The 13,333-nt window shown below is 41.8% G+C and overlaps 2 protein-coding genes across 2 annotated transcripts; both read left to right on the forward strand.

Moving 5' to 3' along the window:
* The first annotated feature begins 358 nt into the window (after positions 1–358).
* LOC139473892 (serine/threonine-protein kinase PDIK1L-like) lies at positions 359–1,780 on the forward strand. The gene has a single exon (XM_071256686.1). It carries the CDS (start codon positions 596–598, stop codon positions 1,628–1,630), a length of 1,035 nt encoding a protein of 344 aa, XP_071112787.1. The 5' UTR covers positions 359–595; the 3' UTR covers positions 1,631–1,780.
* An 8,734-nt stretch (positions 1,781–10,514) lies between these two features.
* Positions 10,515–13,055, forward strand: LOC139475050 (probable serine/threonine-protein kinase fhkC). The gene has a single exon (XM_071258279.1). It carries the CDS (start codon positions 11,111–11,113, stop codon positions 12,164–12,166), a length of 1,056 nt encoding a protein of 351 aa, XP_071114380.1. The 5' UTR covers positions 10,515–11,110; the 3' UTR covers positions 12,167–13,055.
* The last annotated feature ends 278 nt before the right edge of the window (positions 13,056–13,333 follow it).

Raw genomic sequence — 13,333 nt, forward strand, 5'->3', positions numbered from 1 at the left:
TGTTTTCTCGGGACATAACCTGCGGATTGGCCTATCACGCTCTCTGTCATGCGTGACCAGGTCATCAGCAGGAGCTCCTATCCTGCATATATATACATATATATATCTTCGGATGTCCACGTCGAAGGGGTAAAATAACGTACGAATTATATACAAATCAAAAATTAATATCCCTAGCGAGACACTCGTTTAGCATGTACTCATGGGTATTTGCATAGCATACCAGCGTTACGGGACACGGTGGCCTAAATGAATATGTATGTATATACGGGTAGACGCGTGTGACTAAAAATAAATCGGTGCATTGTCTGTGCGGGTATTTCTCACTGGCTGTAACCCACCAAATGTAGGTTATGTATTCCCGCTGTAGCTATAAGCCCTTGATCCTAAAATAGCTCAAGCTGTCCAGTAACACAACAAGACGCCATTACCAACCCTGTCAAACGAAAGGTGAGGCAGGTCGTAGAGCGAGCACCTTGTGATGTTCGCCGTGTAATGCAGATGTGTGTCGAAGGTCTGAAAATAGCTTTACGTCATTGAATAACACAGCGAGACGCCATTACAGTCCCCGTGAAAGGTAACACAAGAAATCAAGATGGCTGCCGATTGTATTGGTGACTACCGGACACTAAAACTATTAGGAAAAGGACAGTTCGGGGAAGTGTATATGGGCGAACGCAGGACTGATAAGAAACGTTTCGCGCTTAAAAGTATATGCACTAAGTATGTGTTCCGGGGCATATCGATGGACAGGATTCTGAGAGAAGTCGAGTCTCACAAATCGCTCCCAAAGCATGAAAACATTCTGGATTTCATAGAAAGCATCAGTGTAGATGGTTACTTGTATATAGTATTGGAGCTCTGTGAACTCGGGACGTTAGAGGACTATGTGACCCCGAAGAACCCGGACAGAGAAACGGCGTGGTCATTCATGGTCGACCTAGCACGAGGGTTGAACCATCTCCACAGTAATGGTATTGTTCACAGGGATATCAAGCCAGAAAACGTTTTGCTTGCTGAGCAAGCACGCGGAGCACCAAGATGCAAGATATCGGACTTTGGGGTTGCAAGAATCATGGACATCCCATCGGCTGATTCCAAACTGGACGTTGGATTTGGCGCCATGGGTAGTTTAGCTGGCGAGGAGTACTTCAACACACTCTGCGGTACTCCTATCTACCTTGCACCAGAGGTACGAGACAAACATTACACGAAACACTGTGACATTTTCTCCCTTGGAGTCGTCTTCTATGTGCTCTTTTCGCCGGAACGAACCAGAGATGGACGGCTTTCGCCCTGGGTGAAAAACGGAACACTTTTCTACGTGGCGTCAGACTATGACATTAAACAACAGATTGAGAAGCATGTACACGATGAAGGAATCTGTGAGTTGATTTTATCAATGCTGAAAACAGATTATCATTCTCGGATACCTGCCTCTGCCCTGGAGGAAGCACTTCTTCGCGTTGCTGTTCCCGATGATGAGGTGTTCTTCATGGCGTGTTTCCTCGTGGCAGTGACTCTCATGTTTCTGCTTTTCCCTGCACCATTATTCGTGTTAGCGCTGGTCCTGTTGACATTTGGATGTTGGCAGTTTGTTCCAAGAGGATTCTTCCGGGGCATATTGTGAACATCAACCTTGATACTGCAAAATTGTGTTTTTGGGGGTGGTGTTTGTTGTTGAACGCCACACTCAGCAATACTCAAGCTATATGACGGCGGTCTGTAAATAATCGAGTCTGGACAGGACAATACAGTGATTTACATCATAAGCATCGATCCACGCAATTGGGATACGATGACATGCATCAACCAAGTCAGCGAGGCTGACCACCCGATCCCGTTAGTCGCCTCTTACGACAAGCATAGTCGCCTTTTACGTCAAGCATCGGTTGCTGAAGACCTATTCTTACACGGATCTTCACGGGTCGTGTTTTTACTATGTGTACACAGGGATATGGTTGTTTGCATTGTAGACATTGTAGACAAATGAATCAAGAATACTGTGTAACGTATATTCAGAGTTTGTGTGGAACGCGTGAGAATAATCTGGATAAGCGTTACTTTTTCCACTCGGTTGCTACTCCGGTCGATCATAATGGGATGTTATTCATGCTCTGTATATTGTTATGTGTACGTTCATTGTGGTGAGTATACAAGTGACAAATATAGATTTCTCAATGTAAAACATGAAGAATATATAATATGTTGTCTATTACTTGCAAACATTACCGACCGCCGTCATATAGCTGGAATATTGCTGAGTGTGGCGTTAAACAACAAACAAACAAACAAACAAAAACTTGCAAACATCACAATTTCTGATCACATCTGGAATATTTTTATTGAAATAATTGATAATGATTTACGTAAATACAAGCTACAAAACCCTTTCCATATTCATATGAAATCTCCGATAAAAGTCCAATGTAAGATTCCGACAATATCACGAGCATGTGTTTATGAATCCGTATCAAATGGTAAATAAGTCAAATAAGTCCCATGCTATAAAGCAACATATACAGCGTACATGTCATCACTAACGACAGCATGTACTAGGAGTGTAGTGATTTATCCCACCAATACGTTTAAGCCAAACGTGATGGCAATATACCCATGGTATATTATTGTTTGATTGCGTGTAGTTTAACGCCGCACTCAGCAATATTCCAGCTATATGACGGCGGTCTGTAAATAATGGAGTCTGGACCAGACAATCCAGTGATTGACATCATGGGCATCGATCCACGCAATTGGATACGATGGCATACATCAACAATGTCAGCGAGCCTGACCACCCGATCCCGTTAGTCGCCTCTTATGACATGCATAGTCGCCTTCCACGGCAAGCATGGGTTGCTGAAGACCTATTCTACCCCGGATCTTCACGGGCCCCATGGTATATTAAGATAGCAATATTTAACATCGATATGAAAATACAATGAAGAAATATGTCAATCATTAACTTTTCTATTGGTATTGGTAATAATAACGAGTCTAGATTATGCGCCGAAACAGATTCCATTTGGCCTACAGCAAAATAGCTGTGAAAATTATACGAATGGACCACTGAAAATCGGAGATGACACCATGAGGTCACGAAAAGGGTAAACATGTCCCGCTCTACCGGCAGCACCCGCCATTCACACAATTTTCATAAAAGTATTTATAGCCTGACACTGCGCAGCTGTACTCATGCCATTCTCTCATACTGAAAGAGCTAGAGCATAAAAATATAACCAACTAGCTATGAGGAAATTACGGATCATATGTCCGTTACATATAGGTAATGGGTAGATCTGAGTTGTTCCATTGGGTTTGGGGGCACAGGTGGCCCAGTCGTCTAAGGCGTCGCGAGTCGCTATGTAGAGTTGCGTCCCATGGGCATGCCAGAAACCTATGATTGTGGTTTCGAATCCCGGTACGCCCCGATTATGTGTCTAGGTTTGTCAGCACCATACCCGTGCTCGTGGGTTTCACCGAAGCGGTGAACGACTGAGACCTGCATCACTTCGGGACTTCCTCCCACATTAAGCTGACACGCCGCGATATAACTGTAGTACTGTTAAAAGCGGCGTTAAACCCAACTCACTCCATTAGGTTATTCTATGCTACTCATTTCCATTATATACAGGAAAATGAAGAACGAGGTTCTAAATGTCAACCCTACATAGAACATCCCTGAAGACACTCTTGTTCTGATGACGTAATGTAATCAATGTCTGACGTCATGAATAGTGAATGACGTCATATCGTATTGTTTTCAACAGGGGTGCAATGTGACATCTTACAGCCCAAATGGATAGAATTATCAGTAAACCACCCGCATGTTATCAGAAATGAGCGGGCCACAGCATCTTGAAATGCCCTCATATTGCTTGAAGACGGTCCATGATCACGCAAGGTGTTAGGTGACGTCTTATTGATGTTCAATAGTGACGTCATCTGGTTTGTTCTATGACGTTTCCATATTTGTAAAAGCGGGCCAGTGACATTCGTTGTGTGTTGATTGCAGAAAATGTTTAAAAACCGATATTGTTTATTTATATTTTGTTAAATGCTATCCATTTTAGCTACGATAAAGCTAACGCTATTTTTCAGGGCATTATCATTTACAGAAGCCCTCGGTCTTTTTTGGTGACAATGCCGCAATAGTGTTTTTAACTCTGAGTAATTGTACAAATGTGCTCAATAGTCACCCCCAGTGTGTATCTTCCATTAGCGAGTGTGGCCTTCACCAGGCATTACAGAACGTCAAAACACTTACAACGTTTCAGTTGTATTTATATCATATAAAAACATGTTTGTGGAAGTTAATAAACTTGAAAATTGATTTTTGTTTTGTTTTTGCTTTGTCTCACAGGTGACAGCCGAAAAACGAATATCAGGGAAGTATAAGACGCTGGTGGGATGACAACAACATAGATTGACGAGAGCATACTCCAATGATAACCGAAACATTTGTCAAATGGCAATATAAGCAGCCAAATGTCAGCGAGCCACTTACGCCATGATAACAATGAAGTAACAATGACCAGTCTCAGTGCTTTACCCTGGTGTGTTTCATACTAGTCATACTTTCCACACAACTAATACGTGGCGAGATAAGGGAAACAGCGGGGGGTTAAATGTCACGTTCACGATTTTTGCCTTAGACCACGGTGGCGACCAGGTAATAAATAGATCGCAATATCAGATCTTGTATCCAAGTGTGATTGAGATCTTGGTACTGTTTAACATACGTTAAAATCGGAAAAAGCGCGGTTTGTTTGTTATTTCGTCGGATACAAACTTTCTTGTTCACTACAAGATAATTGTATACATTATATTTCATACTTCCATGACAAGCTTAACGTACACAACTCGCATGACGACATATTCAGAATTATTTTTTTCTTATGATATATTCTTATTTAGTGTTTACACAGTTACACTGCATATTTCGACCATCAACACACATTAGCGTGGTTTCCGGGCGTCACACATAACCACTTACTTTATATATTTGTTTTGTTGGAAAGGTGCCAGCGACAGAATTGCCTGTCAGCTGTGATGTTATCACCTGATTTAAACCACCATTATTAACACCGTTATCAGTAAAGGGACAATTCGACAATTTCTATTGACATAACTTATCACTTTAGGGAGCGCACGTATAACTTTTTTTTATAGAAATACATCAGTTAATACATGGGCGTTGTCAGTTTTGCACTGTGTAGCTTTGCATGGAGTGGGATCCTTGCATCACCTGAATCGCGATGGGCGGTACAGTGTAACCCAAGCCACCATGTTGTTTTCAAGAATAATATAGATTAATGACATTTAGGCGGGTCACATGTAAATACATTTAAACATCTCTCTCTCTCTCTCTCTGTATCTCTCTCTCTCTCTCTCTCTCTCTCTCTCTCTCTCTCTCTCTCTCTGTGTGTGTGTGTGTGTGTGTGTGTGTGTGTGTGTGTGTGTGTGTGTGTGTGTGTGTGTGAGATACTGTTTATGAGAAATGAGCGTCAGGATATTTTGCTCTGTTGTTGTTTGTTGTTTTGTTGTTTAACGCCGCACTATGCAATATTCCAGCTATATGACGACGGTCTGAAATTAATCAAGTCTGGACCAGACAATCCAGTGATTGATATCATGAACATCGATCCACGCAATTGGGATCGATGACATGCATCAACCAAATCAGCGAGCCTGACCACCCGATCCCGTTAGTCGCCACTTACGACAAGCATAGTCGCCTCTTTCGGCAAGCATGGGTTGCTGAAGGCCTATTCTACCCCGGTTCTTCATGGGGCTACTGAAGTAGTAGAATCTGCTAGACTTTAAACAGTATCGAGAAGCGAACAGAGCCCTGTAATATGTAGATTGTCGAAATTATGTCGACATTCACACTGAGCATTATAAGGTTGTCTTTGTGATTGTTTGTGAAGCTGTCTTTAGATTCCAAAACTGGCTCCGATAGGAGATATCGATTGGGTGAGATCAAGCGATGTCTACATTGTAGATATGAAATTGCATCAAAATGCTTTGGAGACCATTGTGACGTCATTGTTACATGACGTCACAATCAAATGACATCATTAATGGCTCTGCTACTGAAGCTGTTAGCTGTACTTTTTACACTGAAGACACTGCTTGTTACTGTCTACAAACTGAAAAAGTTGGAAGAATGATGTTGGATGATGAATAAAATCTCACCCCGTGTCTTTTTATATATAAAGTATCAACACTCGTTGATAAAAGTGGAGCCTCGGCAAGCCTCGGAGTTTTTTTCACTTTTATCAACTCGTGTATATATATTTGATATCAAAAGATACTCGAGTGAGATTCTTTATTCATGAATTTATGTTATTATTACTATGGGGCGTTAGTAATTATTGGAATATGAATACCAAAAACCTCCCACAATAACGCCCTGCATTTTGTTTTATCAAATAACAATACATTGTGTATTAAACGTACTTACATAGACGGCAGCTGTATTCATAACTGTACCACGACTACCACTACTGCTACTGCTACTACTACCGCCACCACTACTTCTCCTACTTCTACAACTACTAATATTAATGCTACAAATTCACTTATTGTCTTAGTCTCTGTATTAGAATTCTACCCCATCCATGTGTTTCATTAAGATAAAGTTTTACCTGGCTCATGAAAACATATGTCTCGCCTGGCCGAGGAGAATATGCACTATTTCATTGTTGAATCGTACACGTTTTTACAATTTTTCATACAACCGACTCAAATAGTGCACATTGTAACATCAGACTCAGACAGAAGGGGTCGGGTAGCCTAGTGGTTAAAGCGTTCGCTTGTCGCGCCGAAGACACGGGTTCGATTCCAGACATTGGTACAATGTGTGAAGCCCATTTCTGGTGTCCCCCGCCGTGATATTGCTGGAATATTGCTAAAAGCGGCGTAAAACCATACTCACTCAACCACGCAGACTCAGACAGCATGTTTCTGTGTGGTGTTACCAATCTCCCTGGCATCATATATGCTTTTGGGCTAGGCACTTTTCGAGACAGGTCATGTATTGTATTGTTACGTGTGGATAGTGGACATACATTATCACAATAGGAAATGGAAATTAAACATACAAAAAATATATCAAAACGTTACCTCGAAACCATTGTATCCTTCATGTATTTGCACAGCGCGTCAGTGATCACTTGAGGTTAAACTTTCTTTGCGGGGCCACCATGCTCCAGTTATCGCCGGGGCGGTCGGGTAGCCTAGTGGTTAAAGCGTTCGCTTGTCACGCCGAAGACCCGGGTTCGAATCCCGACATGGGTACAATGTGTGAAGCCTATTTCTGGTGTCCCCCGCCGTGATATTGCTGGGATGTTGCTAAATGCTCCAGTTATCGCCAGTACACGGATTGGAGGAACTCTCTGAATCTCATCTCTTGTCTGTAGTTGAGAGTTTAGTCTCGTGCGAATCTAACCCATAAACCCCAGACTTGACTGCCAGAAAATGTAGAGAGTCCGTTAGAGTGATGTACCGGTCCACGTAGCTCGTCCCATGCCCATAAAATATCAAGGAGACATCAATAAACATGGCGGACATCCTGAATACCGATCATCAAAATACCCATGATGGTAGATACACTAATGAGAGGGAGCGAGTGTGGTTTTACGCCACCATTAACATTATTCCAACTATTCCTCGCCGTGTGACACCAGAAAAAGGCTCGCGCATTCTGCCCGTGTGGGGATCGCACCAGGGCCCCACAGCCCCAATGATAAGTACTTAACAGCCACGGTAAAACCCATCTTTAGTAATAGTGAGTGAGTGAGTATGGTTTTACGCCGCTTTTAGCAATATTCCAGCAATATCACGGCGGGGGACACCAGAAATGGGCTTCACACATTGTACCCATGTCTGGAATTGAACCCGGGTCTTCGGCGTGGCGAGCGAACGCTTTAACCACTCGGCTACCCGACCGCCCCCCATCTTAAGTAATAAGAATTGATGTATATATATATTAAAAAACGCTACATTAAAAATGATATTTCTTTAATTAATTCGGTGGTATATTTCACATTATTAGTTTCAAATCGTTATTCTTTAATCATAATCATTCTCTGACATAACATCTAATAAAAACAATTCATTATTAGTGTTAGAAATATTCGTTGATGATACACCACGACCAGTTTGAATATGAGCGTATAATGGATTAAATAGGTGTGGTGCACACTGACAGCCCGCATCCTGCACATCTCCACATCACGTAGGGATAGGCAAATAGCATCCCACTGTGATTGTAACCAATTACATCGTAGCAGGACACGATGGAGACAAGGACCTGAGCATTAGGTAAACAATTGTTGTACATTCTGATGGGACGATGAGAGGAAATATATTGATAAGAGTGAGTGAGTGATTTGTGTTTAACGTCAATTTTAGCTATATTCCAGCAATATCACGGCGGGGGACACCAGAATTGAGTTTCACACTGTACCCATGTTGGGGAATACTGCTACTACTACTACTACTAATAATAATAATAATAATAAGAGGGAGGATCAGTCAGTTTACTTGGAGGAGGAGTTATCTCGTGGAAGGTCAGGCCTATACGTACTTGCAGATTAGGGACAAACTCCAGAATGCCCATATCAAGAAAAAACTTCGGGCAGAGTACAAATGTAGACTTAAGAAAATCTGGAGTTCAGAGCTGAACGCCCGCAATAAAGTCGAAGCCACAAATACTTATGCTGTGCCCGTCCTTTCATATTCTTTTGGTGTTGTTGATTGGACGTATCAAGAAATTCAGGGTATTGACACCCTCATACGAAGAATCATGTCAGACAATAGATCCCACCACGCCCGCTCTTCCCTCAATCGCTTATATTTACCAATTATGATGGGAGGACGTGGTTTGATTAACGTTGGGGCTTTTCACGATAGAATTGTTTCGTGCACTTTTGCATACATTTATTTGTCTGATGATCCTCTTGTGAAGCATGTCAGGACTCATGATGAAAACAAGGCATTCCACAGTTTTCTAAACGAGCTAAGGATGGGGGACATAATCTCAATGTCGGTGTTGATTTTGTTAATAGTTCTGTACTGCTGGACGGTACAGAAATGAGTGTCAACCTAGCGAAGTGCCATATCAAATCGACCCAGACTAAGTTTTTCAAGGAGAGGCTTTCTAAACGACCACTGCATCGAGTGTATATGCAGTGTGTTGAGAAGATCAGCAATCCTGCAGAGTCCTTCGCTTGGATGAAGTCGTCTGGCCTGAAAAGTGAAACAGAAGGCTTTCTGTTTGCTGCTCAGGACCAGTCACTTCCAATACAGGAATACAGCTCTTCTATCAATCTGGGTAATGCAGAAGGCTGCAGTGTTGGGGAGTCTTCACATTCTCCGAAAAGTTCCAGGAGGGTTTGACTAGGCAGCGCTTCCTGGGAGAAGTCCCATTCGCTGTCTGGGCTGCGTGTAGAGGGGCCAAGGGCCCTGAGCTGATGATGAGCCTAACCAGCCTGACTATGCCAGGATCACCCAGACCCTCTTTGCTGCATTTTTAACTTAATCGGTAAATCATAATAATCACAATAATAATATCATCATCATAAGTATAAGCATAAGCATCATAAGCATATTCATCATCATAATGATTTTAATAATAATAATAATAATAATAATAATAATAATAATAATAAAATAATAATAATTATTATAATTCATCATAATAATAAATCCTTATTAATAATAAGGGAATGGACTGACTATGAAGATGCCCTGCTTTTATTTCCCTTAGAAACCAACTGTCAAAAATGAAGGTTTATTCGAATATGTAAAACTCTGCACTCATATATCTATATAGCCCGGAGGCCTTAAATGAAACACATCGACCATTAAATGGCCTTCACATTGACTTTGACTGAAAAGCCTTATGCGTAGTCACTGCCGTCTTTACTGTGCATAATTGTGTATAACGGACTCAGTCATTCTGACGTTAGGGGCCGACCATTTGACATGACCGTAGCACCCGCCACTCTCAAAATTTGCATTAAAAAAGTGTGTGTTAGTTGCCGCACAGCATAGCTCTTCCATGTGACAACGGCATGTAAACAAACCAGGCAATCAAGTGATGGACCAGATAGTGATATTTGTTTGCATAATAACGACATTTGCGTATTTAATTTATCTAGTGATAAGATTGGACATGTCATAGCTCGCGGTGATACCAATTAAGGAGAACAAGATTTAAGTGCTTACAAATCTCAATGTTACAATGTACAAGGAAATAAATACATGTGGGTTCCACGTCACTTAAAAATGACTCATGTTTTATAGAAATACACAGCATCAATACAGCTTGAAAACTCACAAAAGGTATTATGTTTAAATCCTATTAAATCAAACAAGAAACGCAGCCAGTTGAATATTTTATATTTTTATAAAGAATAAAATACATGACTCAGACTCGAAAGATGCGTGTGGTGTGTGACCAGAGTCTGTCTACATGTGTTGCCGTATAAATCAATATTGATTCAAGTAGTGTGTATCGACTACATTCAGTAGAGCAATAAGCCCGCACAGCTCCGTTTGTGGGTCTTTACCTACAGAGATGATCCCAACCTAAGCCTTGCCATCTACTTAACATAGTTCTGACACGACCACGACGACAGTCAGTACATGACATTGTATCAGCCATCTACAGCTGATCTCACTGATGACAAAGGACCGACCGGTTTCGCCAGATGACTCATCGGCCTGCCTTTAATGTTTGAGAGAAGGCAAGTAGGCCACAGCCAGCGCTGAGTGCGGCATCCAACGTACGCTCCTTTCAACCAGTTCTGCTTACAACGCCTGGTTGGGCATGTGAGGACTCGTTTTCTAACGACTCGAAGCGAGGACTGATTTCTGACGACTCGTAGCATTCACGTTGAGGGATAGCCCAGCGATATAAATAGGCCAATGCTTCACCAATGAACGAGGCTGACGGGGCAACGAAGTGTACATGACGTGTTGGATATTTGTCCTCATTTTTTGTTTGGCCTCCTGTGATATAGACTAGGCTGACGCGGATGTTAAAGGTTATATCATAGCAGAGAGATCAAGACGTTGTTTTCAGCTTGTGGCTTTCTATATGGGACTGGTGCGAGACCCTCTCTGGACTGTTCGTCAACTCAACATGTATCCGGATCGAATTGGGGATTATAAGATCCTTTCGACCCTCGGAACGGGCACTTTTGGAGATGTGTACAGAGTGGAGAAAGGGGGAAACGAATATGCCATGAAGGATATTGTGATTGGTGCCAAAGTTGACAATTTGATTCTTCAAATGGAGGTAGATTCTCACAAATCGATACCAAAGCATGATAATATTGTTGAGTTTATTGATTCTTTCAAATCAAAGTATAACTGGTACATTGTTCTAGAATACTGCGCACTTGGGACACTTGAGGACTATGTCATAGCCCATCGTCCAGACAAAGACATCGCGACGTCGTTCATGTTGGACATGGCTAGAGGACTTCACCATCTGCATAGCAACAACATCGTTCACAGAGATATTAAACCTGAGAATATCTTGATGGTAAAAGGACCATATGGAATTCCAAGATGTAAGATTTCAGACTTTGGTGTGGCAAGGTTTGGAACAGTTGAATCTGATCCCGGACTCAACAATGGGGCCGTTCAGGAGGAACGCTATTTCCAGTCACTGTGTGGAACACCGTATTTCCTAGCGCCGGAGGTGAAAAATAGACAGTACACAAGATCCTGCGATGTTTTCTCACTCGGAATAGTGTTTTATTTGCTGTTTTCAAAGGATTCGTCTTCTGGCAAACGTTTGACTCCATGGGCCAAAGGGGGAACGCCCTTCTACAGGGCGACAGACACTCAAATCAAAGACCAGCTGAAGGTTCACGTACACGATGTAACCATATACACACTGATTGAATCTATGTTACTGATAGATTTCCACAATCGCGTGACAGCGAAAGCTCTTGTGGGGCACCTCATGGCTCTAGAGGTTCCCGATGATGAGGTGTTTATTGCTGCATGGGTTCTTGTTGCCGTTTTGGCCATGCTGGCAATATTCCCGTTCCCACTGTTCGTGTTGACTGTGGTCGTTCTGTTGCTTGCCTGCTGGGAGTTTCTACCAAGAAGTACCTTCAGAAAGGTATCTCCGTTCTCGTGAGGATAATCAGTGTTTCAAATGGATATAAATTGTGCTTACTGCGTTGCATTATACCAGTGACAGCATTGATGCAAGTACTTTGAATCACCTCGGATGTATAATGAGTCTTCAAAGCGTGCTTATAGGTTGGTCTGCACATACGGTGCTCGTGGGTTTCACCAAAGTGGAAATCGTCTTGCATAACTTCAGGCTTCCTTCGCTCATCATCCTGACACGCCGTGATATGACGAGATACTGTCTAAAGCGGCGTGAAACCAAATTCACTCAGTCACAAATCAATCCGTGGGATAAACCAAAAGAACTGTGTGTATTGGTATGAGATCTTCCTCAAAAATGAATATATACATACATATATATATATATATGGATGTATGGATATCTATGAATCGGTGGTGACAAATATATGGTTTATGAACGTGCTTTTGCATACTATAATATTATAAACATTACATTTGATATCGACTATTACAAATGCTTCACTATATACATTGAAACGAAATGGCAATGAATACGTTAATGTTTATCAAGTATTACATCATGAACATGTTATATTGTATTATTCAGAATATTATATGCGACACGTGAGACATCTATGACTCACGAAATACGGCCAAATTAAAATGTTGATATGATCATTTCTATGTTATGAAAAGTTTGTGAACATTTATCGTTTATAATGTATGTCTGATACCTAATACCATTCTTATCGACATCTACATCCAACATACATGAAAGGTAGGGCAATGAAAGGGACGGGCACACCTGAACAGATTCTCCTTCGTAATTATGGCACTATCTACTGTAAGGCAATATCCCCAATATGAAGAGGCGTGGAAGCATAGCGTGACAAATGGTTCTTATGGAATGCAGACAGCGTTTCATTACATTAGACCTATTTGCAGCGCTCTAAATCGTCAATCAATGTACACGACGTTGCCTTGCCAAGGAGCCATGTCATTCTCGAAATTGTTAGCACGCCCAGATATGAGAAGGGATGTTGGAATGAATAATGGGTGTATCTGGTATTGTGAAATAGACTGTCCTTTATGTGTCATGAAATATAGGTGAGCCATGTTTTATAATGATATAGGCTGTATGGTCGGTGTATCAGCGCTCGGCTTGACGTCCGCTCACACAATGCCTTTGCGGAGCCAGCCTGAAAAGAAG

This window comes from Haliotis cracherodii, unplaced genomic scaffold (assembly GCF_022045235.1).
Source record: "Haliotis cracherodii isolate W230 unplaced genomic scaffold, xgHalCrac1.p SCAF_3, whole genome shotgun sequence".
Lineage (NCBI taxonomy): Eukaryota > Metazoa > Mollusca > Gastropoda > Lepetellida > Haliotidae > Haliotis > Haliotis cracherodii.